General features: G+C 57.1%; 2 protein-coding genes across 4 annotated transcripts; one reads left to right on the plus strand and one right to left on the minus strand.

The window, feature by feature from the left end:
• Positions 1-473: 473 nt before the first annotated feature.
• ISLR (immunoglobulin superfamily containing leucine rich repeat) lies at positions 474-4,880 on the plus strand. 3 transcript variants are annotated; one of them, XM_040602170.1, is made up of 2 exons: positions 474-525; positions 2,252-4,880. In XM_040602170.1, the coding sequence occupies exon 2, from the start codon at positions 2,260-2,262 to the stop codon at positions 3,508-3,510; it is 1,251 nt and encodes a 416-aa protein (XP_040458104.1). In that variant the 5' UTR covers positions 474-525; positions 2,252-2,259; the 3' UTR covers positions 3,511-4,880. The 3 variants fall into 3 exon arrangements, with proteins under 3 accessions (XP_040458104.1, XP_040458102.1, XP_040458103.1); XM_040602168.1 differs by lacking the exon at positions 474-525 and adding an exon at positions 532-667; XM_040602169.1 differs by lacking the exon at positions 474-525 and adding an exon at positions 858-965.
• A 528-nt stretch (positions 4,881-5,408) lies between these two features.
• STRA6 (signaling receptor and transporter of retinol STRA6) lies at positions 5,409-24,817 on the minus strand. The gene is made up of 18 exons (XM_040602527.1): positions 24,628-24,817; positions 19,656-19,806; positions 17,264-17,342; positions 16,743-16,828; positions 16,435-16,574; positions 16,100-16,266; positions 15,833-15,958; positions 14,929-14,996; positions 14,710-14,786; positions 13,926-13,987; positions 13,471-13,651; positions 12,491-12,566; positions 12,287-12,420; positions 10,953-11,070; positions 10,651-10,752; positions 9,655-9,818; positions 8,988-9,125; positions 5,409-8,655 (listed from the first exon to the last, which is right to left on the minus strand). The coding sequence occupies exons 2-18, from the start codon at positions 19,778-19,780 to the stop codon at positions 8,477-8,479; spliced, it is 2,022 nt and encodes a 673-aa protein (XP_040458461.1). The 5' UTR covers positions 19,781-19,806; positions 24,628-24,817; the 3' UTR covers positions 5,409-8,476.
• Between the last annotated feature and the right edge of the window lie 1,052 nt (positions 24,818-25,869).

The raw sequence follows: 25,869 nt of genomic DNA on the forward strand, positions 1-25,869 counted from the left end.
GGGACAGATACGGGGCACCCCAAAATGACACCAGACAGGGGTGAAGGATGAACATTCCCTGATGTACTTTTAAAAGCTTTTATCAGCAGTTTATTGCAGGGCAGAGCTGGCCCCGGGTGACCTCCCTGTACCTCGAGGGCTCATCCTCCTTCCTCCTGCCACCCTAATGCAGCCCCTGGGCACCCACCCACCCTCCTTCCCACCCTGCCCCAGCCCCACACAGCCCTGCAGCGGGGGCACCCTGCCGCCCCCAGGCCCCCCAGCCTTTCACCCCCTCTCAGAGGCAACTCACCGCCCAGCAGCCTCCCCACGTCCTGCAGAAGCCACTCACCCTCCGCCCTGTGTCGTCCCCCCCCGCCACGTCCCCTGGAGGGGTGGGCCGGGGCGGGGGGGCGGCGGGTCGGTTCTTCCCCCGCTGCGGGGGCGGGGGGGGGCCGGCCGCGGCGGGGCTCGGGCAGCGGCCCCCGGGGGAGGCGGGCGGGCGGAGGAAGGGCCCCGGCAGCCGTTTTCCGACAGCGGGAGTGGGTCGGTGCCATGGAAAACAAAAGGGCCCGGGGGACGGGGAGGGGAGGAGAAGCCCGACCGAGGACCGAGGGAAGCGGCCGAACCGTTTTCCCCCCACTCCGGAGGAGCGAGGGCAAGCGGGCTCCAGCCCCCGACGCCGCCGGTGAAGGGGCAGGAGGGGCCGGGGGCGGGCGCGGGGGGCCGAGGAGAGCGGGGGCCGGCGGGGAGCGGGGGCCCGGGGGGAGCGCTGGGGCCGGGGGGAGCGGGGGGTCTGGGGGGAGCTGGGGGCCGGGGGGAGCGCTGGGGCCGGGGGGAGCGGGGGGTCTAGGGGGAGCTGGGGGCCGGGGGGGCGGGCTGACCGGTTATTCACGGCTCTGGTATGCGGCGTGCCGGCCCCGCTCACCCGCCCCCGGCTGCTCCGCCCGCCCGGGCCGCGGGGCGGCGAGAGGCGGCGGGGAGAGGTAACGGCCCCGGGGGGATGCCGGCGGGGGGTGGGATGGGATGGGGTGGCAGGGAGCTGGGGTGGAGGGGTGCTTCGGGAGCTCGAGCGGCGCGGGACCCCCCGGCTCTGCTCCCCCTGCATCCCGCAGCGCCTCGCCCGGGGGGTTGGGGGTCTGCCCCTGGGAGCCAGGACCGACACCTCGCTTGGCAGCTTGGGCTGGGACAGATACGGGGCACCCCAAAATGACACCAGACAGGGGTTTTAAATGCATCAGCCAAGGAGACACCCCCCCCCCCCCAACCCCAGCTCCCCCGCCTCGTACTGCGGGGCTCTCACCCCTTCATCACCCCCACAGCCCTCGGGGCTCCTTCCCCATCCCTTGACCCCCGGTCCCGGGGTGGTCGATCCCTGCAGGACAGGACCCTTTGTGTCCCCTTTTGCACACACACACACACACACAGAGTTGTTGTGCAGGCCTTGCTCAGCCTCTCCTTTGCCAATAAAATGTCTCCCCCCTCCTGCTCGAAATGATGGGGTTGGGGACTGGAAGGAGCAGCAAAACTTGCCCACAAGGCAAAGACAAAGGGGTCTCGCTGCCAGCTCCTCGCAGAGCCGCAGTTAACCTCTTCCCTGGTGGGACACAGCTTCCAGCCGCCAGGAACCAAGCGTGCACAGTCCCCTTTGCAAGGCAGGCAGAAGGGGAGTAAGGAGTTAGCTCAGAAATATTTCGCTCTGAAGACTTCCAGCAGCCAGGGACCCCACACTGTCTTGCTGAGAAAAAACACTTAAACGGTTTTTTCCATGACATGGAAAAATATGGAGATGGGGGGTTGGTTTGAGGTCTGAAAGCGTGCTGAAAAATCTCAGCAACTTGATCGTTTAGCGCAAGGCTGGTTGTGAAAGAGTTGTGGTTGCTCTGTTTCTCCTCATTCCAGCCACAGCAGGGTGAAGTCTGAACCCCCAGCTCCCACTTTTCATCCAAAAACTTGGGGAACCAGGACCGTGGGGGCGGGAGAGGTGTGGGATCACATCAGAGATCGAAAAGAGGCATTTTCTAGTGGGGGAAGGAAAGGGTTTAGGGGGAAGGTCCCTGCTCGCTAGGTAATCGAAGGCTCTGCTCTTGGAGAGGAAATGCCTTCTTCAGATTAAGGAATATTTCAAACAGCCTTTTCCAGCTGAAGTGCTGGAGGTAATCACATGGGTGCTTTGCTCTGCTGCCGCTTCCTCTTAGTATTTGGCAAGAAGATGCAGATCCCCATCTCTGCTAGACCCGTTCCCGTTCATTCCCCCCATCTCTGTTCCCAGGAGGAAGGATGAGGCCCCTGCTCTGCTGCCTGGGGCTGGCTGCGCTGCTGGGTCCTTGCCTGGCCTGTCCCAGCACCTGCTCCTGCTCCACCAAGAAGAATGGGCGGTTGTTGGCTGAGTGCGCCTACAAGGATCTCCAGGAGGTACCAGAGGGGTTGTCCTCCAATGTGACCATCCTCACCTTGTCAGCCAACAGGATCAGCTGGTTGGGGCAGGGGTCCTTTGCTGAGGTTCCTGAAGTGCAGTCACTGTGGTTGGGCTACAACCAGATCGGGGTGGTGGAACCAGGGGCTTTCGCCCTGTTAGTGCACCTGAAGAACCTGGACCTGAGCCACAACAAGATTGCAGATTTCCCCTGGCAGGACCTCCGTAACCTCAGTGGTCTGCAGATCCTGAAGATGAACAACAACCGCCTGTCTGGGCTGCCCCGGGATGCTTTCCACTCCTTGAAGGACCTGCGCTCCCTCTGGCTCAACGACAATGAGTTGACCACCTTGGCTGAGGGCACCTTTGACAACCTTCCCTCCCTGTCCCAGCTTCAGCTCTTCAACAACCCCTTCAACTGCTCCTGCAAGGTCTTCTGGCTGAAGAAGTGGACCGAGAACACTTCCGTCTCCATCACCAAGGGGGGCTCTACCTTATGTGTGGCTCCTGGCAGACTGAAGGGCAGGGCGGTCACAGACATCCCCGACCACCACTGTGTTGCCCCCTCCGTGCAGCTCACCTACCTCTCCAATCTGGACAACACCGTCATGTACGATGGCCTCACCCTGACCCTGCACTGCAGCGTGGCGGGCAGCCCTCCACCAGAGATCAGGTGGAAGATCCAGACCTCCAGCCGCCGCGTTGAGATCAACGGACCCAACGTGGCACGGGATGGAAATGTCAAGCAGAGCCAAGAGCACTTCTTGGTCTTCAAGAATGGCACCATGGCCATCCCCAACTTCAGCAAGGAGGATGAAGGCACCTACACCTGCCTCGCTGTCAACGATGTGGGCACGCGGGATGTCTCTGTCAACGTAGCCTTGGCTGGCTCGGAGAATCCAGCTGAAGACCTGCTCCGAGATGACCCCCAAGCCAGCCACCTTGGGGGTCGGAGCTGCTACAAGGGGGATGAAATGGATCCCTCTGGTGCCGGAGAAAAGCTGGTGATTGTTTACCACATGCCAAGGGAGTCGAAGAGCAGGGCTGGAGGAGCAGCGCCCCAGGTCCACCTGGGGACCCTCCTGCTGGCTTTGAGCATCGTGCTCTGCTGTTAGAGGGGGGAGAAGGAAACGGTGCCTTGGGGATTCTCCCTCTTTCTGTAGCATTTATCTTCACGTAGTGCCATGCCTTTGCTGAGCTTCTGGAAACTGTGGGCGGTCAGCAGTCAAAGGGGGCCAAGACTCAGGCCCAGGGCTGGTAGTTCAGCCCCTCCTTAAATGGGGGCCAGGGCTGGGCTCCACTAGTTGAGAGCTTCAAACGAGCTCGGGTGATGTAGAGCAGATCCATGCCATGCTGCCACTTGCCAGGCATCCAAATCTGCCGCTTCCTGACATCTCCCTCCTGAGACCAAAGCACAGCTGCAGGGTTAAAGTCTGCCCTCAACAGGGCGATCATCACCCACGCCCAGAGCCCACCACAAGCCCTTCTCCACCCGCAGCAGCCAGCCGTGACCAGGGAGGGGATCTCTCACAGAGGATCCCATCGGTCCAGCAGCACCAAAGATGGCATCCCCACCGTGACCAGCACCCAGGCCCTTGGTTGGCCAGGTGCATCCTTCCTACCACCCACCTCAGGTGAAGCACCAGGAGCAGAAGGACCAGCCTGAGAGAGGGAGAATAGCCTGGGCATGGAGTCCTGGGGTCCCAGGGCGCATGGCTTTGAGGGACAGAGATACGGTGGTGCTTTATAAGCAGGATGGGTACAGTAAGACACATTGGATGGGGCCATGGGCTTGGATCAGGCCATGTTATAGAGCAGGAGAAGTCTCACAGACTTCATCCCTGCAGAAGCACAAAAGGCTCCTCCTGGCTGGGTGCTGGGAGCATACGGGGTGCCTGCACCCTCCCTGCATGTCACAGGATCAGGCCCTGCCACCCTCGGTACCTCTCCCAGACGTGATGCAGCTGATTCCCACTCACCTCACCCCTCCTCCTTCTGTTTCACCGCTGAAGCCTGCGGTACAAAATGCTCACCTGGGCTGGACCCACTGAGCTGCCCTGCTCCAGCTCTGACCCCTGAGGGGGGGGATTGAGCTCAAAGACCAAAATAATTTCCCAGCACTCCTCTCTGATGGGAAACCGAGCAGGGGCTGCATGATGGAGCAGGAGGAAGAAAGATTGGGGAAACCCAGACAGCAGAGAGAGAAGCTGAACTGACCTATAAGCCACAAACACACTCCTTAAGTGCTTTAGTATTCCCACGCGGGACATATATACCATACCCGGCTGCCCTGGGGTGCTGGGGAACCCGTTGCCTTATGGCGGGGGGCTGAGCATCTCCATCTCCCCCCAACCGAGGCACGGGTGTTCCAGCTCTCGTGCCTTCTGCCAGCACTCACCTGCAGGAGCTGGGCAGACCCCTACAGCCACCCTCGCCTTATAACCAAACTGTACAGACAGCAATAAATAACCTTTTTTTTTTTTTTTTAAACAAGCTGGTGTGTGCTGCTTCTGTTCACCCCCAAATCCCACAGGCCCAACATCATCTAGGATACCACAACTCATCACCAACCCTCTTTGCTCAGGGGGCACCCCATTTTCCTCTCCAGCTCCCCCAAAGCCCTCCCTGTGCTGTAGCATCCCTCCGTGATGGCCTTGGAGGGAGGATGCACTTACAGGATACCCAAAAATCCCTCCCCATTGCTGCCTGCGGAAGGCAGTGACGCCAAAATCAGCTGAAAAGCAGCTACCCTGGAGCCTCAAGTCTCCACACAAGCTCTCCAGCCCCACAGTTCAGTGTCCAGCCAGCTCACAGGGCAAGGAAAGGGGCAGCCGAGTTGCTGCCATACTCCAACACAGTCAGGCTACGGCGCCGAGGTCTCTGTGGGGGTCCCAAGGCAGAAACAGCCTAGAAACAGCCAGCGGCTCCTTGTACGAACAGCCTTTGATGCTAACAAGCAGGCGCATATTTTTCCCATTACAGGCAGAAAGGATGAAAAACATCACAGCCCCAATGAGAGTTTTGGTTTCATTTCATAGGATACAACTTCTAACATCAATTTTATCCCAGCCGGGGTCCTCCCTCCCTGCCTGACTTGGAGTAGGGGGGGTACAGGAGCTTATTCCTGTAAAAGGGTGTGGAGCTTGGGGTAAGGATTAAAAAAAAAAGATTTAGGCTCTCAGCAGCCCTAAGCCATGCCTGAAAGTCTCTGCCCACATTGCAGAACTACTGCTCCCCCCGGCTTCCCCGGTGCGTGGCTGTTTTGTCACCAGAAAGGTGAATTCCTCCACATTCACCAGCTCACTCATCGCTTTTATGGCAAATTATTAGCAATATTAAGCATCACTCATTCATAACAAACAGGGCACCCTGCCACATGACTTCAGGGCTGGATGCTGCAGGTAATATCACACTTGGTTTCACCATCCCGACCCACCGTGGCCACTGGCCAGTGCATGTCCAGGATGCCACAACCCCTATCAGCTCCTCTCTGTCTCTCCCATTTGCAAAGCCCCAGCACGACCCAGACCTGAATTTCCATTCCCCACATGGGCAGTTTTTCATTAAGGGCTGTGTTCAGCCGGATCAGCTCCCTGCACCACCTCACCGTCAGCTCAGGGGGTGGGTGGAGGGGACTGTGGCTACGCAGGGGCAGAGCTATCCCATGGCCATACCCGACGTTGGGGGTTTAAGAGAAGACGCGTGAAGAGCGGCTCAGTTCACCCCCCCAGGGCACCCTGCTTATGTCAAAGAAGGGAAAGAAAGCAAGAAAATTAATGAAGCCACCTCCTGCCTTCCTCCCAGGGCTGTCATCTCTCACCTCGGCCCCAGCCCACTGCCTGCCAAGACATCTCCAGGACGCCTTGGGCAGGGCTGTGTAAACAGATGCCGAAATCCAGCTCCACCCATGGCCCAGAGCTGCCAAAGATTTTAGGGATTAGCAGGGCTGCACTCAAAGCCCCAGTGTGTCTCGGAGGCTGGAATTGGGCTGGGATGGTCTGCGAGGGAAAGGCACAGCCCTTGCTTTCAGGCATCCCTGGGTATATGCAGGACATCCAGCACCCACCAGCACCGCATCTCTCCTGCGCTCAGACGCACAAACCCAAGCACACACACCACAAAGCCCAGAGCTGGAAAGCAGCAGGAACTGCACCTTGGGCTCCTGCTGTCTTGAAAAGAAAACAACCCAGACCTGCCTCTGGTGCCACTGCTGTCACCAGTTTGGTGACATCTTACTATGTGCCAGACAGTAATCAAATACTATCAAATCAAATCCAAACCAAACCGATGTTGTTTTAATCATATTTGATTAGTGGGCAGTGGATGTGACAGGGTTTTGAGCATCCAAGCACACCGGGTGGCTGTTGGGGCAGCACCTGCAGGCAGCAGGTGGAGGCAGGGACACCCCCCCCCCCCCCCTTCCCTGGGATAGACCCCTGGGAGGGGGTCAGGCTCCGGGGGAAAGGGACAGCTCCCACTCAGGGAGCCTCAGTGTTGTGGGGAGATGCCAGGACACTCCAGGCAAACCCCAAAGCGCAGGGTTCAGCTTTGCTCACCCCAGCGAGGGGGCACAGAGTCCTTGAAAGCCTGCAGAGAGCAGGTCTGCTCACCTCCAAGGAGATCCCTGGAGTGAGGGGCTCAAACCCCACTGAGCAGAAGGGATGGTCCAGCAGCCCTGCTCTGTGCAAGGTGGGCTGCACAGTCTCAAAGGCAGCTGCTTTAGCAAGGCTGACGTGTTTGGGATGGTATTGAGATGGAGAGTGAGGAGCCACCAGAACAACTTGCCGAGAGCCCTGCTTGCTGCCTGCAGTGGCTAACTGACACCAGGCACCCTTCCATCCAACAAAGGCAGGACTTTCAAGGGACACATGGTGGGAAAAGGTGATCCAGCAACACCTTGGATGCATGCCTTTCATGATTTAGCCACCAAATGTCCTGTTGCAGTCCCCCTCCTTCATGGGAGCTGTGGTTTAGGGGGCAAACATTTTGATGGGAAAGCAAACTGATGGGCTTTGCACTAAATTTTCCCAAAGGTGGTGAGGAAGATGACAGATTTGGTCCCATCACCCCCAGGTCAAGCAGATCTACCACAAAAGCCTCTTCTGACAAGGTCAGTCCCAACCACCACCCAGAGACATGGCTACAATGGTCCTCATGTCCCTCCTGCCAGGTCTGGTTTATGCGGGAATGGCCAAGAGACCAAGCACACCCCAAGCATAGGAATGAGGTATGTGATTTATTAACCTTCCCCGACTCAGCATGTCCAAGTGAGGTATAAAACTGCTTTCTTAGATTCAAGCTCAGCTCACTTGGAGGGTCACCAGCCCTGGGGAGCTGCTGGCTTTAAACAAAAGGAGGGGGGTAAGGGGGGTGGGGTGGGCAGAGCAAGAGGCATCAGTGGGGATGTTACAGGGGACAGAAAGCAAATGGCTCTGCAACTTCACAGCCTAGAGCAGGAGCAGATGGGGATTTTAGCCTTCACAAAATTGGAGGAAAAAAAGTCCCAGGGTTAGGTACAATGTCCAAAGGGAGCCAGGACCAGACCTGCAAGGGAGAAGCTGGGGATGGGGTTGGCAGTGGGGACCTTCTCCACAGGGAAACCGCGCTGAGATGCAGGTAGTTCCTCATGCTCAGTCTGGGTGAAGATCCCTTCACACACACACATGCACACACACACCCTTCTCCCTCTTTCCTTACTGCCCTGGTGCTGGGGACTTGTGCCTGCCTTGCCACATGTCGGCAAGGCAACAGTTGAGAACTGGTGGGCTCATTGCAGGAGTGACTCCTAAGAAGTTTCTGAGATGCCTGAAAGGTTTAGCTTGGCTCATCAACCCCCCTCCATCCAGGTCAGGCTTAAAGGTGACCTGTTTGTCTTTACCTCTGGACCTTGGTAGTGGCTCAGAATGGACGTAGAGCTCAAAACCAGCCCCTGTCACCACTGGAAACAGACCAGAGGCTGGAAAGGGGCAAGAGGTGCCTGAAACTTCTTCCAGCACAGGAGGAGAGTCAATGGGAGACAGGGGTGGGATGGGATGGGAGGGTGCGTGGGAGGCGGAGAGAGGTGGGGGGCTTCTCTGGAGGTCAGGGCTTGGGGGGGCTGAGCTGGGTGCCGTTGGCTGTGGGGTTGGAGAGGGCAGTTTTCCGGCAAGCAGTCAGCGAGGGGTTGTTGAGGAGTGTGTAGGCCAGCCACCAGCGGGCTCGGCTCTGCTTGAACCTGGCTCTGCTTGGAGGAGTCTTCTTGGGCTGCATCAGCTGGATGCCTGAAAGGAGGTAGGAGGGGGGGAAATTTCAGCCCCAGCTCCCCCTCGCTGGGGCTGCCCAGATGTCATCTACACCCTGGGACAAAAGCAGAGGAGCCCCATCCTGCCCTTGCATGGGGCAGAGGAACAGGAGAAGCACCCGGGAGAGACAATCACATACCAAGCAGAGGTGGCATAAAAGTGGAGGGCACCAGAGCCACAACCCCCAATGGTCCCTTTACCCCAAGGCACCACCAGCATCTCTAGAGGAGCAGCAAACCCGCAGAAGAGACCCCGATGCTGCCCCATGGCAATGGCTGTGCATCCCCCCAGCGGTGGTGGGAAGGTCTCACCTTCTTCCACGTTGCTTGCCCGGAGCCCCGGTGGCCCCTCTGGCCTGGCCAGCTGGAGAAGCAGCAAGCAAAAAGCTTTCATCACCGGGTGGGACTGGCTGACCTCGATTTTCAGATAGTGGCAGTAAGTGTGGTAGCCTGGGGGAACACAGCCCACGGTAAATGCATATGGTGGGGCCAGACTTCATGGTTCCCCCCTCCCTCCTGCTCTGGAGCAAAGGGGAGGGTCATTTGCCAGGCTCCATCTCCACCCTGTCAGAGCTGCTCTGCTTTCAGAGCCGGGGATGAGTTCTACTCCCAAAATCCCAGCAGGAAAAGCAGAGGAAGGGCTGAGGTCCTCTCCCTGCTGTTTTTAGTGCAGGAGAAGGGAGGGTCTGCTACCCATGAGAACAGGGTCTGGCCACTGCTGAAGCCCAGGGGAACCCTAGAAGGGCATCACCTGCCCTTGGGCATGGATGGAAAAGCAGGACAAAGAGGGCATCAGAAGCCACTCGCTCCAGTTGTCTCACCTGCCCATTTCTGAACGCAGGTGGTTTGAAGCCACCCTCGTTCCTGGCAGCTCCAGGTGATGGAGGAGCCCCAGGCACTGTCCCTCAGGAGCTCGGTGGTGGGAGAAGGGCTCTCACGTTCACAGAGATGCTGCAGAGGGAACCCCGCCATGCCCTACCTGGGTCGAAGGTCTCCACGCCACGGTTCAGCAGGCTGATGTCCAGCTGGCAGAAGTGGATGGCATTATAAAGGCCAGAAATGACCATCCTCCACACCCCAGCCAAGACGCCCACCAGGATGTTGATGGGGAAGAGCAGGTAGGTGACTATGTAGAGAGCTCGCCTGCGGGTGGAGAAGGAGGAGCAAGGAACACAAACACCACGGGATGGGAAGCAGGGCCCTTCCCTTCCAGAGAAACCTCCTGCCAAAATAAGCCTCCCACCCTTCCCTCACTCCTCAGCAGACACAGTCCCCATCTGAGGTGTCTCCATCCCATGGAGAGAAGCAAACACCCTCCCAGGCTCTTGCAGAGGAGACAGCATGGTGCACAGTCAGGACTTCAGAGCCTGGCCCCCAGCACCCAGCACATGCAGAGGCTCCATTTCTCCTTGAAGACTTAGAAATGAGCCAGAGCGTGAGGCTGGTGGTTTGGGATGGAGAACATCAGCTCCTGTGGAGGCCAGAAAAGCCTAGAGCAGCCTCCCCACTGTGCTGGGCAAGTGATGGAGGTGGGGGGAGTGCCGTGCCTGGGTGGAGCAGGACACCTAGATCCGTCTGTCATCCTGGTCTTCAATGTAAGGAGACAGCGTAAGCAGTGACACCATGCGCGAGTGAGGGACCACATCTGCTGGCAGTGTGTGAGCTGGTCCAGCTGATCCTGAGGAATCTGGGCTTCCTCTGAGGCTTGCAAATACGGGTGGTGGAGCAGAGCACAGACTTCGCCAGCTTCACCCCACCAAAAGCAAGGCTGTAAAGGGACCATGGCCCTCTATAGCACCTAAAGAAACCTCTCTGGGAACACGGAGCCACTCAAATCCCTCAAACCCACAGGCTTTCCCCCTTGAGCTCGCAGCACAGAGAACACCACAACAGCAGGGGCACATGTAAACCCAACACAGTCCTGGACCTCAGGAAGGTCAGCTCTGACCTGAAGACCCCCCCCACATCCCCATACCTGTTGGTGAGCTCCTTCCGGAGGGGATGCTGCTCCAGGAACTGGTAGTGAGCTGCCAGATTTTGCACAATGACGGCAACAACCAGGGTCAACCAGAAGGGCCTGGATGGGAGGGAAGAGGCAGGTTGGACACCAGGAGGGTCTCAAGCATGAGACACCATCCCAGGCAGCAGAAACCTCCAGAAAAGTCGAAAGAGCCCGAGGTAGAGCCTCCCTCTGACAGAGCATCCCCAAACCACACCATGGCCATGGAAATGGCACCCACTTGGGCCTTGCCTCCCCCGAGGGCTGGGAGCACTCACCACATGTTCTGAATGATTTTGAAGAGGTGCGTGTTTGTGCCAGACTGGAGCGGGATGATGAAGAGGAAGGTAAGCCCCACCAAGCAGATGAAGAAAATCACTTGCTGGATGAGGAGACCTGGAAGGGACATATAGGGACAGAAACTGTGGTGGGGAAGGCTGGAGAAGTGGTTCTTGTTCCAAACCCATGCTCGTTGCCGAGCCTGTCTTTCATTTTAATCCCATAAAGAGCTTGCAAGATCCTTACCTGCCTCCCCTGCTCCAAACACAATGCTCTGCGCGGGATTTAATTACAAGTTCAGCCTTTCTTATCACTCCCAACATTATCCCCGCTGAGAAGAGCCATCACTCGAGGCTGCAACTATGATGCCTCATCATAAAAATCAGCCTGAGCTCTGATTTCTAATCATAAATCACACCAAGATCAGAAGCAGTTGTGGTTTCTTGTGCTTGAGCTCGTGCTTCATCTCCACTGCTTTGCTTTAATGACTTGAAAATCAAGATTTTTAAGCAGGAGGTAGATTCACAGCAGCACGGTGAGATGCAGCCAGCTCTGCCAGGGATACACCGAGTGGGTGGCCGAAGGAAAGCTGCTCCTCACTGGCAAAGGGGTACAAGGGGCTCCTGGGTGCTCCCCAGCTCCTACCTCCGCACTGATCTCTGCAATCTGCCTGCAGAAATAGGTCCACTTTCCTGATGGGTGGTCACCAACAGAGCTGGTGCCCCACCCCCTCACCCCCCCTTCTATCAACCCCCTGGAGCCTCAGCTGCACTCCTGTGTAGCCTCAGGGTGCTGACATGGTTGGGTGTTGTCCATGTATCACTGAAGCCACTGCCTAGAGTCACCTCCCATGGGCCAGAGAGGCCTTAAAATGTCTCCAAACCATGGTGGGGTGAAGATTTCTAACCCTTTGACAACCTCCACCCATTCATGGGCTCGCCAGCCCTCCCAGCCAGGGATACCTGGGCTGTGCTGGGGAAGATGTGCAGCAAGGAGCACCCAGGATATGAAGACAGGGACTGGAGGAGACAGACAGTCCTTTGCACGAGATGCTGCGACAGCTTCTCAAATCAAAATATTTGGGCTTGAGCCAAAACGAGTCATTATTTCCCCACCGCCTTTTTTTTTTTTCTTCCCGACCATTTGGTGTTCAGCATGGCCCTTCCCGTGGAAGGACAGATTGTGTTTGGGGAAAGAGGAACAAAAGCCTCACAGCCATCCCTTTGCAAAAACGGGGCAAGAAAGGGGGAAGAGATGCTTAAACCTGGGGTAGGTTGTGCAAGGTGGGGGTTCACCACCCATCCGCCCCCTCATGCTCCCCAGCACCCTTTACCCAGGCAGGCAAAAGCCGTCTGGAAGCTGGCAAAGCTCATCCAGCAGACGATGGCTTGTCGGGACGGGCGGAGGATATGTGCTTTGTAGAAAACATCCAGCACAGCCCCTTGGTAGAGTGCCTTCAGGTTATTCCTGGGGAGAGAGACCAGCTGCATCCCAGCTTAGTGACAAGGCCAAGGCCAGAGGAGTGAGGACACCGTACCTGTGCATCACCAGCGTCCTCAGGAGCATGGCGCAGGTCAGCAGGCAGCACAGCACCAGCGAGCAGATGTAGCAGACTGCGAAGGAGCAGGGGGAGGTAGGCAGGTCAGGGCTGCAGCCAGCCCCAGCAATGGGATTTTGTTGTAAAATGTATCTCAGGAGCATTGCGGGGGGGGCGAGTTATGGGGTTGCATGGATGACACCCCCCCCAGCAGGGCATCGTGCCTCAGTTTCCCTCCATATCCCCCTTTGCGATACAGGGTTCTCCATCTCCCAGGTAGGCATGAACAGATGCAACAGTGAAAGGGAAGGAGAGAAGCAAGCAGCCAGGGGAAATACAAGCAGCTCAGCTAGCTCAGCACTGGAAAAATCATTGAGCAAGCCATGATAAGCAGGCAGTGTGACGGAGAGGACCTAGGAAAATGATCTCAGAACAGGGGATGCTGGGGAAAGAAATCAAGAGTGGGGAAGGAGGTCTGTTAGGAGGGATGGAGATATCCGGAAAACAAAGAGGATGAGAGAAGCTTGGTGACTTGGGAAAAGCCATCAGCCACCCCACCACACCCCAGGGTTGGTGGTACCCCAAGGTAGTGCCATGCAGGAGAAGGGGGGTACCCCTGCCATCCCCACACCTCCCCATCCAGGGCTTTCAATTATCCAGGGGGCTGGGGGCCATCTGCTCGATTCCAGCACATATCAAAGCCCTCAGCCGAAGGGCAGCATCTGCAGCGCGGTGCTGCCGACTCTCCCTGCCTCGCCGTCTTGGCACGAGGCGGCTGCTCGGAGATGCCTGGCACGGCACCAGGATCACGCGGCTGCCTTTCATGTCTTGGCTCCGGCAGCTGGGTTTTAAGTCCCCCTGGAAGCCGCCCCATCACCAGCCAGTTTCCTGGACCACCCTCTGGGTTAGAAATCTCTCTAATTAAGTCCTGAAATCCTCCAAAAATCACCTGTGATTGCAGGACCTGTCTGGGAACCCACCTTCCAGTGACCACAGGTAGTACTTGACGGTGTTGAGCTCCTTCTCCATGTCACCTGGGACAGCCGGGTTCTCCGAGGGCACTAAGCCAAACTGGACCAACAACACGACGATGTCCTTCGTCATTCCCGCCCGCACAATCTGGATGGTGGGGACAACAGCTACCAGGAGCAGCAGGGCAACCTGCGAGGGAGCAGTGCCACGTGAGCCCTGGGTCATGGCATCCCACTGCTGAGCCATCGCCTTAGCTTAAAGACTTAAGGCTGGCTGAGCTCTGGAAGCACATGGCCGGTTGCTGCGGCTCAGCCGAGGGATGGTAATACCGTGAGGCACGTTAATACCATCCCTGTAGCCAAAACTGTGGTGTGGCAATGACCTCTGGGCTCCTTTGCCTCAGGTGGACACGGCCAAGAAGGCAGAGAGGGGGCTTTGCTTGGCATTTAACCATCAGCATCACCTGGTAGACAGCAATCACGGCCGTGGTTATGGACAGGACGAGCTTTAGCGGGATCCGGAAACCTGTAAGGCAGAATTGGAGGGGTGTATTGGAGAGGAGCTGGGATCTGGGATCACGGGGAGCAGCTGCAGATCCACCCAACCCAGCAGCCAAAGCAAACATCCCGGGGGGAGAGCACTGGAACAGGGCATAAGTCAAATATTTATTGGGATTTCCCCGGGGAAATCCTGCAAGGATATATGGCTGGGAGCCGTTTCTCTGTACTTCAGCTGGATGGATTTCCTTCCTGTTGATCCTCCTTTCCCGCAAGGCTGTGAAACCTCGTGTGCCCACAGCACTGAGTCCCACCAGCTGGGTGCCTGCTGCATGGGGAGCCGCATCCCAGGACAGTTCTCCCCACACTGCTTCCATGGGCAGAGGGGGCCAGGAGTAGCTCCCCATTCCTGGGCTGTTAGGGATTTTATCCACTTACTGTAGATTTTATTCCCTTGTCATAGCCTTATCAAGCATCGGGCTGTGATATTAGCACAACCCAAGCCTGAACCTGGCTGCCTCAGTCCACCTGGTGCCCCCATGGTGGGGGGGTCCATCTCCCCACCCCAATCCGCAACAGTTTGTGCAAAGCCAAGGCGTCGCACGTGCGGCAGGCGGCAGCTGCCGTGGCACAGATGCTTTGGGGAAGGAGCCAAGAAAGGCATTTGCTTTCCCTGGGGAGAGGGAGGCAGCCTGTTTGCTGAGATGCTGCTGCAGCCAAGAGCACAGCCCTTGCCTGCCCACAGCCTACCTTCCTCAGGAGTGTAGATGTAGGAGCGTAAATATGTCTGGACCCTTGATAGGAGGCTCTCTTCTATCTTCGAAGAGCTGGAGGAGGAAGGAGAGGGTGAAACGCATGTCCCTTGGGAACAGGGAACCCCTGTGCCCCTGCTGCAGACAGTGGGCAGCCAGGCAGGGCTGGCACAGGCGCTGCTGGTCAGGCAGAGCTCAGGGAAGGTGTCATCCTTACCTCCCCTTCTGAGGGCGTTTGGACAGGACAGCCTTTAGGTACTTCTTATAATAACCTCTCCCTGTAACCTTAAGGATAGCAGTGATAAGTTGCCTGATTTGAGCACAAGGATGAGCTCAGGCGCTCAGGGCAGGGAGAGGTGACTTTGCCTTTCGGGTGGCCAGAGCATCTACATCCCACCTGGCAGCCACCTCCTTGCGCTGCTACCCCTGGTTACCCACCCATCACCTGCACAATGCCCTGCAGCACCCTCTGCCAGGGATGGGCTCTCAGCCCTTGTTTGGCTAGCCACCGTGTTAGAGCCATGCTGGCAGCAAATCTTCCAGCACTGCAAAGGTGGAAATAAATCCGCCTTGTTCCTGTCAACAAAGCAGCCCAGAACCAGGCATACCGGTAGGACAGCTGAAACCCCTCATTCCCATCAGCCAGCTCCCAGCAAGTGCCCTGGGGTCACTTCAGTCCGTGCTTGGGCTGACTTTTTTTTTTTTTTTTTTTAAGTAGGTTTTTCCTCCTCTCTTCCCAACAAAGCCTCAGCATTTCCCAAAAGGCCAGGGATTATCCAGCCTGCCAGGAAAACAAGGCAACCCCAGTCCCAGCCTGAACAGGACGCATTGATGCCTTAAGCCTCTTGTACTAAGGAGTTTACTCCAAAGATGGATTTTTCACTCCCTTTTCAAATCCAGCAAGATAAATAGAGCCGCAACCCGTGCTGTCAGAGGGACAGAAGGGAGGCAGCTCCTGGTGCCAGAACAAAGTGGGGAACACATGCCCTGGGACCACCCCAGTTCTCCCAGTCCCCAAGGCAGATGGGCTGTGGGGCAGGAGAGCTCCCATAGCCATGCAGGTCCATCGAGGGGCTCTCCCATGCTACCAGCCCCTGAGTTGCCCCAGGGATCTTCATTACCTCCTTATCCAAGGTCTCCTCCTGCCCGGTGAAGCTCCTGATGAGCAGGGATGGATACCAAAGGCTTAAGAGCACAAGGCAGAGGATGATGGGGACGTAAGAGAGTGTGGAGTAGTACCTGTATATCTGGGGAGAAGAAGAGATGTCACACACGGCATCACCCCAGCCTGGGAGCTGTGTCCTGGTGACACCTTAATGTCACTTAGAGGAAGCAATGAGAAAGCCACGCCAGCCCCCCTTTCCCTCTCCATGCAGTGGGGCACGTACCTTCGGTGACTGGGGACAATCCACCTTCTGCCAGATGTGGACCACGCAGTGGCACCAGGAGAGCAGGCAGCCCACGAGGTAGCTGACCCTGTGCCGGACGGTGGCACAGGCGATCAGGGGATAGTAGAAGGCTGGGTAGTATAGCAAAGCCAGGATCTTCCAGTACTCTAGATAGTACAGTGGGATGTGAGGAGGGAGAGATAAACAGGCAAGAGAAGGCAGCATGCTCAGGAGGGACCAGGGTGAACAGGCTGCTCAGGGTGCCACCCGAAGTTGCACACCTCTTGGGTGGGGAGGAGTGTGGTGCCCATGGGCCAGGAGGGTGCTCGCCTTACCCCGGGTGCTCTGAGAGGAGTGGGTGATGAGCGGCAGAGGATCCCTGTCCAAGACCAGCACGCACAGGGAGGAGAACAGGATGCCGAACACAGCGGCCACCAGCCCTTGGTTGCCTTCCTCCTCCAGAAAGTTGGCTGGGCTGCAAGCCGAGGAAAGAATGAGCCCGACACCAGATCATGGGCACCCTGTCCCCACCATCCTCTGCCCCAGGGCTGGTTTATTGCATGCTGCACCCCAGCATCCCTCCATCTGCTTTTGGCTGCAGGGTAACAGGGACCCCAGGGAGCGGGATGCAGGGCCAAGATACCTGAGAAGTCCTGGGACACCATTCCAGCAGCTTTGGTGGAGACGTCTGCGTTTCACCAGCAAGGACAAGCCCACGAGCACAGCCAGCTGCCAGAAACCCAATCAAGGGAACAATAAATCCATGGGGGGGTGCCCGGGGGAGGGGGCGGGAGGGGGGCGCTAAGACGTGCTGCTATGTGATGGGAGCCTCCACAGAGACACCATCTCCACCTAACATCCTAAATGCAGACATGGCTGAAGCAGCATCAAGCTGCTCTGATGAGTTACAGGCTCTAAATGCCTCAGAGGGACCGTGCTGGGAAAAAATAAAAATGCATCAAAACCTTCCACTGACTACAGGCACGAAGCAAAGTCTGGAGATGTGCGAGTCCCCTCTTAGAGCATCCCAACTCAAACCTCACTGCAGCTCAAGCTGAAGAGCCTAGATCTGCTCTCTGGGGGTAGATGGGCATGACCCAAGCTGGGGGGACAGCAAATACGATGTCAGGGCAGATAACCTACCCCGTGGGACTCCTTACTTACGGAGACGGGTGCCATGCAGATGTGATACAGTCTGGGAGAAATGGTGGGGTCGCAGTCTGGGATTGTGCTGGGAAACATGCTAGAATGAGGGGAAAAAAAATAATCATGTGTGGTTGTATTCAGTCCCAGAAGGGCAAAGCAGAGATGCCGGGGTAATGCCCATGTACACGGCAGCGTGATGCTGAGATGGGGCAAACCTCTGAAGAGCCGCCTTACACAACCAGCAATAACCAGGGATGAAGTCACCCTCACAAGATGGTTTTATGATCAAGTGAGAGAGATAACACCCGGAAGCGACCCCGAGCTGATCCCCACAGGGGCTGGGCAACCTCCCTGCATGTACAGGATGCTGAGGCTGAACAGGAGATCAGCAAGGAAGGATGAAGCCCCCCATTACCCCTTTTACCCCCATATCCATTCTGGCTCTGCCCTTTCAAGGGATGCAGCCTGCAAAGCAGCAGTTGTCCTTACTACCTAAGGCACTGCGCTTAATACATGTCAGCTGGGAGGCTGAAGACCCCTTGTAGGGTATTCTGATGCCTTTCCTATGGGAGATGGGCCAGCCCCAGAGCTGGGGGGGCTGGCAGAGGTGGTGGCTGCCTGGGGTATGTGCGTGTAGGATGAGGTCCAAGTGCTGCATCCCCTGGCCAGCCAAGGCCGGCCAAGCAGACACGCCAGCCTTTGTTTCATTTATTCGCTTTCTGGCCTCCATCACATTCCTTAATCCCTGCTTTGCTGCAGCAGCCCTCTTCTCCCCACGGCCAGGCATGACCATGCCCAGCCACCTTCACCCATGGGTAGAAAAACCCTGTGTCAGGGAGCCGAAGCTCCTGAGCCCCATAACTTGCCGGGGGGACACCACAGGAGCCCTCATGCCCTCCCAACCCCCACAGTGCTGGTGGGGAGGGCAGAGATGGGAGACCAGCTGCAGAGCTCCCACCAGCAAGGGTCCGATAGTGAAATCAGGATTTCTCAGGCATCATATGTCCGAGGCTGTCACCAGCCTGCCACAAAAGGCTTCATAGGACCAGCTGTTGTTAACAAAGCTCCAATTTCTGCCTTTTTTTTCTCTGCCAACAGCTGGCCTTGGGTAGACCAGAAAATTCCTGCTGCTAAAAAATATCCAGGCTCTGGAAATCGAGGGCACTCGCCTGTAAGACTGAAAGCACAGGAATACCAAAACCTGAGAACACAGGAATACCAAAACCTTTCTGGTACCACCAGGGCTTAAGCTTCTAAATCCTGAGCATCCAGGAGCCATCAGATGGGCAACTCCCTGAGGCTGCCTTCATCTCTTCACTGACCACGGCTTGCTGCAAAGCAGGACACCCAGAAAATAACCTAGAAATGTCTAGCAGAGGTGTGGGTCGTGCAAGTGGGGCTTCGCCTGGGAAAACCAGGGTGAGGCAAGGAGATTGCAAAGGCTATTTTGCAATGCAGAAGATTAAGGACAAGGAGGAACCCTTTGGGCTGGTCACTGCTGGGATCTCCTCCTGCTTGCCCTCAGGATTAGGTATCAGTCAACTGAGTGGTATAAAATCCACCCGCAGAGGACTAAGTCAACAGAGGAACAATAGATGATGGTAGATGGGCCTTGGGATGCCCAGCTTCCAGATTTGTGGGATACCACTGCTCCATGCCTCAGCTTCCCCTCCCTATAGCACTCCCCTTGTCCTTGGGAAGAGTGCTCAGCTAGGATGGGATGAAGAGCGCTGCTCTTGAGAGTACGTTCAGTTAAAGCGTGAACCGTCATGGATGGAGAGGGAATAGGCTTTACAGGACACACTGATACACCAGCTGCGGGCGGGCTGGGGGGAAAGGACATCCATGGAAGCCCAGGGATGGTCAGCCTTATTTTGTTCAGAGTCACCATGCCATGCAAGGACCCAGCTGAGCATCCCAGCCCTGTCCCGCTGCTCACTCCCTTCACCCCTAGCTGAGATCTGCACAGCTGCTTTGCAGAGAACTGGGGTGGGATTAAGGCAGGTGACAGATTTGCAAGGCTGCGTCATGGGGATGTCTCCAAACCCAGAAACGTGGAGCCAGAGCAGCCCTGTCTAGGCCAGCAAAGGCTCTGGGAGCTTCAGAGGGATGAGGGCAGCAGGTTAACACCATGCACTTTGCATTTTGGGGAAGGCTGAGCAGAGATGCCTGCTGCAGGGTTCACCCCAGCTCTTGCCAGAAGTACCCTAAAGAAATGAAGCATTTTTAGGAGGCAGAAACAAGGCTTTTTAATCACCTCCCACTCAGGAATAAATCGTGGCTCTGTAGCTCAGAGGATGTTGCTCTACGGAAGGGATAGAGCAGCTGGGCAGGAGGCTGGCAGCCACTCAGGGTGAACCCAGCAGGGACAGGGAACATGTGGCACCCACCAGCGGGGTTGGACACTTACTCATCCTGTGGCACGGCCGGGTCCATGGTTTCGTAGATGTACCAGTCAGAAACGAGGTCTTCTGAGTCAGCAAAGCCATTGTCCAGCAGAGCCTCATGCATCCCAGCAGAGCCGTTGGCTGCCATGGCTGTCTCCTTCCTCCCTCCACGGGCTGGAGAGAGACAGCAAGAGGCAGCTGGAGACAGAACGCAACCAGGCTTTCCCAAGGTGGGTCCTCCTGGGAAATGCAGGGATGGAGGGGCTGAGCCAAGACACTTTATCTTCTCAGGTCACTCCCGCAGCTGGGGCGGGGCACTGGGAGCTTTCAAAATCCAGCTGTGCCTCCAAGGATCCAGCTTTTATCTGGACTCGGAGGGAGGGAGGGAGAAGGGATGAGCACCCCCCCATACAGCACAACCCGAGTGCTCAGGGCACACCTAATAGTCCCCCAGCTGCTCCCTGCCTGCTGCGGGATGCTGATAGACTTGGAGCCTTTGTTTGGGTTGTTTAACAGCTTTTACGCCAACAACTTGAAACCGGCGCAAGGGTCAAGTTTTGGGCTTGGCAGCACAGGCTGGCTGGCAAAGAGGAGACGAGACCTCACCACGGCTGAGGAGCCCATGACCTGCAACCCCAATGTCCCCCTGTGCCACCCAGATGCCCCACACAACATCCAGCCTCTCCCAGCCCTGGGAGGAAACCTCAGCCCCTCTCCCTTTGTAGCAATAAAAAGGAAGGAGGATTTGTCGCAGTGCCAGACCCAACAAGCTCTTGTTTCTCCTTCTCCCCATTATTTTTTGATGACTTTGGCCCAGACAGCCCCACACCCTCTGCTGCTGTCCCAGAGCTACATCACACAAGCTGCAACATGCCTCATCTACCATAGCTATTTGAAAGTCAGTGCCCAAATGCCAGGCAGCAATGCTCAGCGCAACCTCCAAGCCCCAGGAACCAGCCCAGGACCTGGGGACACCTCATCTCACAGCTCCAGGATGTCACCAAACCCCCCAGGGCTGCTCAGTGGCTCCAAGGGAATGGGTAGGAGGTGGAGGGCTGAGCTGACAGCTCTGCTCCAGGCTGCTGTTTGTACAGCTGGTGCTCACCAGCGACTGTGATGGATGTAGCGTGTCAGCTTCAAAGAGATTCCCCAAATCAGGGCTGTGGCCCTGCAGGCAGCCCCGCCTTGGGACAGACAAGTGGCGCTCACCACCATGGCCACACTGCCCATGGCCTGATGATCCACTGGGTATCACGTCCCCAGCTGTGCTCTGGGTCCCTTCCAAGGACTCCATTGTGAGACCCGGGACCTTCACCTCTCTTCTCAGGGAACCAAAACTCAGGTAGAAAGCAGGTCCCCCCCACCCCAGCATTTGGTCCATGTCAGGGTGCCACCACCATACTTCTCCCCACCAGCTCAGGCTCCAGCAGAGGAAGGACAGATCCCACCAGCCCCAGTTGACCGTCTAACTCAGACAGATCCCAGGCCTCGTCCTTAGCGCACCCAGTGCATGTCCCAGCTTCAAGGCATCGACTCTCCAGCCATCCCTTGGTTTTGCCTGTGCAGGGAAGCTGCTCTGACCTCACCTCCCAGGAATGTAGCACTCCTTAAAAAGGTAGAAGGAGCCTGTAAAGTTCTTGGCAGCGAGCACACATACACCTGCAAGCACCTTTCTCCTCCTGTGGGGTCACTAAAGGCTGGCAGGGCTTGGAAGAATTGGGGGTGGGGTTCAGGCAGGTAAAGCAAGCCATGCCAGCCCTGGCACAGGGCCGCATCCTTCTGGGGATACCGATTCCCCTGCCAAGCAGCGTTCAGATGAAGGGCCAGCTCCAAAAGCCACCATGGGACTGCCCATGCCTGTCGCACCTCCCCGTGGGGTCACCCAAAGAATCGCAACCAGAAGAAAGATCTACCTACCCACCATCCCAGCCATGCAGCATTACCCCATGGGGTTCAGGGATCCACCTCTGAACGAGCCAGCAGATGCCACCTTGCCCGTGCCCTGACTTGCAGCCGCTCGGGGACATGGCAGCCACAGAAAAGCAGGAAGGAAAGAAAAGAAAGGCTCAGTGAGAGGCACGGTGCAGGCAGCCCTCAGGGAGCCCTGCCGGGCAAGCTGCAGCCTCAACCTGTGCCAGGCAGCAGCAACATCACGAGATCAAGCTGACAAGCTCCCTGGGTGGTGGCATGTCAGCTCCCTTTCCAGCACATCCTTGCTCGGAGCATCATGCACATCTGGACCTCAGGGCTTTGCTGCCCGTCTCTGTCTGGGTATGGGACCAAGGTGGGTCAGCACTGTCCCAGCACCAGGTGATCTTCAAGTCCTCCAGCCCAGTTCTCTCATCTTTACGACATGTTCATACTCATCTTCATGCTGTCTCTCTCCAGGGGAAGTTCTCCTCTTGTGGTCCACCAAGCAGGGTGGCAACATCTTGGTCACCATTCAGGAATGGTCTGGAGAAATCAGGAGGTGCTTCAGCACCTCCAGCACACCTGCTAGACATCATCAGGCAAGCCATGGCAGTGCAAGGCTGAGCGAGTGATGGTGAGGCATGGGGACATCCCGGCCTGGACCCCAGGGGGCCCTCTTATTGTCCTGGCCAACAGGGCTGGCACTGTGCTGGAGGAGAGGTCTTGCTGCCAGTGGGCATTTCAGCTGGGGAGAGGCACATGATGAAGGGCTTCAGCCTCACCGCAGAACAGGGAAGAGTTACACCCCCTATTCCCGCACAAGTTGCAAATCCCAAATCCGGTGTCCCAGAGGAGGAGGAGGAGGAGGAGGGGAGGCAGGTGTGCCAAAACCTCAGCGGGATCAGCATCCCCAGCCAGGGCAAGGCCACCACCCTCCACCCTGCTCGGCGGGTGCTGGCTCCTCTGCCGGGGCTGCCCGAGCTCCCGGCCTTGCAGCCCCCCCCCCCCCCGTGCCCTGGGTTTCCCCGAAACCTGAGCTCTGTGCTCCTCTGGTAACCTCTGCTGGAACAGCCGGGGCCTTTGATCGCAGCAGCCTCGCCTGAGATTGATGGGTTCAATAAAGCTCCTTCATATTCTTCATTTCCCACTATCCATCACTCTCTGGGGAGCTTTTGCATCCCACCACTATGAATTAAACTTGGGAGGGGGCATAAGGGAATTACCCCCCCCCCCCTTTCCTTCCTCCCGTTCAGCCTAATGGTGATGCCTTGTGTACAGCTTTTAATAAAAATGATAAAGATCTCATTTCACAATTGTTCAGGGAGCCCTTGGGCCAGGGCAGGGAGGGGAGAGAGTTGTTTAAGCGAGATCTCTAATTCAATCGCCACTTGGCTGGTGGCTGCTGGGCTGGTCCCTGCAAAGCCAGGTGGCAGAGGAATGGCTTTAGAGGACCTCGGAGAGAGAATGGCCTTCCCAAAGGTGGATTTAGCAGCTTCAGGTGATGCTTAGAGAGGCAAAGCCCGATCTCACGTCAGCACAAGCCGAGCCAGCCAACTTCAGCCCCAAAGTCAGTGTCCCAGCCCCAAAATGAGATGAGAAAGGCTGGTTTGCAGGCACTTGTGCTCAGCTAGGAAGGACAAGGGGACAGCCTGTCCCATCCCTTCGCTCCACTGACGACTTTGGAGCCATCCAAGCTCCAAAGATGCCCTGTCCAGCCCTTGCCCAGAGTTTTTTGAAGACTTTGATCATCTTTCTGGAAAAGCAGTTTTTCCAGCGTGAAGATCCCATGCTGTCTCCAAGTTCCCCAACCACAAGTGCTGCAAAGCCCACGCACACCCTGGACCACCCAGCTGGAGGCTGGGACCTCCAGGAAGTCACTGCCCACCCTTCCTCCAAGACAGGCTCAGCCCCAGGGGTTTGAGAACACCAAACTCATCGCACTGGTGAGCTGGTGCGGGAAGCCCTGTGGCTGGGGAACTGACCGCACCCCAGCCCAGAGCTCTCCCCATCCCCACGGGAAAGCCCCTGCCCGGGCAGGGAAAGGTCCACAGGAAGTTTTTCATCCCACCCAGCCATCCCACTCTGACGGTGTTTTCCTCCCTCTTGCCAGATCAGACATGGGGAGGCCTGTTCTCACCCCATTCCCCAAATCCCTCCTGCACCCCAACCTCCAGCACCTGGGGGAGAGCTGTAGAGCCCCACAGCTCCTCGCAGACCCTTTCCTCTGCAGAGCTGGAGCCTGCAGATAATAAATCCACCACGGAGATCATAAACACACTCGCCAGAAAGTCAGAGAAGCCCCTTTTGCATTTTAAAAGCAAAGGCAGCGTGAACATTTAAGCCAAAGAGGCTGTTTAAGGTTATTTTTAGGCTCCTGATTTCCCCCCTCCCCGCCCCCCTTCCTTCATTTCCAAGTAAAGGCAGAGGCACCTGCTGCACACGAAGCCCCCCCACAAGCCAGGGGAAGGGGAAAAGTCAGGAGTTTGCAGGATTGCACCAAAACTTGCTGACAAGGTCATCTGCCAGCACGGAAAAGAGTGCTGGGGGGGTGACAGGGCAGAGCACCCCGTATCCTCCGCTCCTGTGATGCTGGGGGGGTGTGTCAGGGCAGAGCACCCTGTATCCTCTGCTCCTGTGATGCTGGGGGGGTTCAGAGCAGAGCACCCCATATCCTCCGCTCCTGCGATGCTGGGGGGGGTGTGTCAGGGCAGAGCACCCTGTATCCTCTGCTCCTGTGATGCTGGGGGGGGTTCAGAGCAGAGCACCCCGTATCCTCCGCTCCTGTGATGCTGCAGGGGGAGCAAGCATCTCCCAGGAAAAGCCCCCCCCCCCGACTGCTTCCCAAAAGGGGGTGAAATCCCTGCTTAAAGGCAGAGCTCGGATTTTTGGAGGGGGCTCCTGCACCCCAGAGCAGGATTTGCCCCACTACAAACAGGCTGCAAATTGAAGTTCGCATTTACAACCTGGAGCAACCAACAACTCCACGGGGTTCGTTTAAGCCCGGCTTCCCCATGACGCCAAGTTTGCAAGAAGCAACAGCATAAAGGGGTGGGGGGAGAGGAAAGACGGCAAAAAAAACGTTACCTGCTTCCAGCCAGCGACCTCCTTGCCAGGCACCCGGGCGCGTGGCCTGGTGCGGGTCTTGGGAGAAGCGTGGCCTTGCCAAGCGGGGTCTACAGCATCCGCTGGCGGGAGCTGGGTGCGGATGCAGCCATGCAAGCTTGAAGGCAAAGTTCAGAGCACCAGCGGCGAGTGAGCGGAGGCTCGCGGTGGCTCAGGGAACTTTATCCCCTCCATCGCCAGGAGGCCTTGGCTGGGGGCCACCCTGGGGTTTAGAAAATTAAAAACAACCAACCCCGTGCTCCGCTCTCCCTTTGATTAGGCAGAGCTTTTCGGGAGAGGAGGCAGCTTGACCCAGCCCCCTTCTTCCCCAGTTCTCCGGCAGCTCAGCTGGGCTTTAGCTGCTCCCGCCACCCTGCTGTGCCAAGGTTTAGGGGGTAGCCCAGGGACTGAGATGCTGCTGTGTCCCCTCTAAGGAATGCAAACAGCTGTGCTTCCTCCTGGGGTAAATCAAAGGGCCAGCTCCCTACTGGTGTAAATCAGCTGAGCCCAATCCTTTTCTCAGTTGGTACAAGTTGGTTCCTGGGGTGGGACCAGGGAAGGAAAGTTTTGGGTTGGTACAAACTTGGGGGCAGGTGTCACTGGTTTGGGGACAGCATCACTAGAGCATCCTCCCCACAGCTCCTTGGAGATGGCCAGATCCTGCCCAGGGCTTGTGCAGCGAGTGACCACCCCACAGCAATGGAAAACAGCCTGGAGGAGGTGAGAAAGGGATGGAAAACATCTTGGGGTGTGAACTGGGGGATGCTTTGCCCCAGCGGTCAGGACAGGAGTAACCAGCCCTGGTGGTGCAGGCAGCTGGGAAGAGCAGGCAGCTTTGCTGTGCTGCCCTTATCCATCTGCTCCTTGGCCAACACATCCTTCCCACCAGCTACACACAGCCCAGGAGACAGCAGCTTGCAAAAAAAGAATATAATCTGGACAAATAAACACACAGTCCACATGTGACAACAAGTGGACCGAAGGAAAATTAATCAAGGTTGAAGATTTAGCTTAATTTTTAGCCAAAAGCTTGTGGCAATGCTGAACAAAATGACCTGCAGGGTTGTTTTGGTGGTTTTTGGTTTGGTTGGGGTTTTTTTCTTTTTTTTTTCCCTTCCCTGGGACTGTTTTTAAATGAGAAATGCTGCTGTTGAATCCCAGAGGTGCTTCCTGGGAAAGCTGAGGGACTGGGGAAAGGGCTAGCAGAGATAGAAGGGGCTGAAA

The sequence above is a fragment of the Falco naumanni genome, chromosome 7 (genome assembly GCF_017639655.2).
Source record: "Falco naumanni isolate bFalNau1 chromosome 7, bFalNau1.pat, whole genome shotgun sequence".
Lineage (NCBI taxonomy): Eukaryota > Metazoa > Chordata > Aves > Falconiformes > Falconidae > Falco > Falco naumanni.

Bases quoted from the DNA above. Each gene is read 5' to 3' on its own strand.
- ISLR (XM_040602168.1), top strand. From the start codon at position 535: ATGGAAAACAAAAGGGCCCGGGGGACGGGGAGGGGAGGAGAAGCCCGA. The intron at 668-2,251 runs GTGAAGGGGCAG...CTCTGTTCCCAG, and splicing joins TCCAGCCCCCGACGCCGCCG to GAGGAAGGATGAGGCCCCTG.
- STRA6 (XM_040602527.1), bottom strand. From the start codon at position 19,780: ATGGCAGCCAACGGCTCTGCTGGGATGCATGAGGCTCTGCTGGACAAT. The intron at 10,753-10,952 runs GTGAGTGCTCCC...CCTCCCATCCAG, and splicing joins AAAATCATTCAGAACATGTG to GCCCTTCTGGTTGACCCTGG. The intron at 9,819-10,650 runs GTATGGGGATGT...CTCCACCCGCAG, and splicing joins CGGAAGGAGCTCACCAACAG to GCGAGCTCTCTACATAGTCA.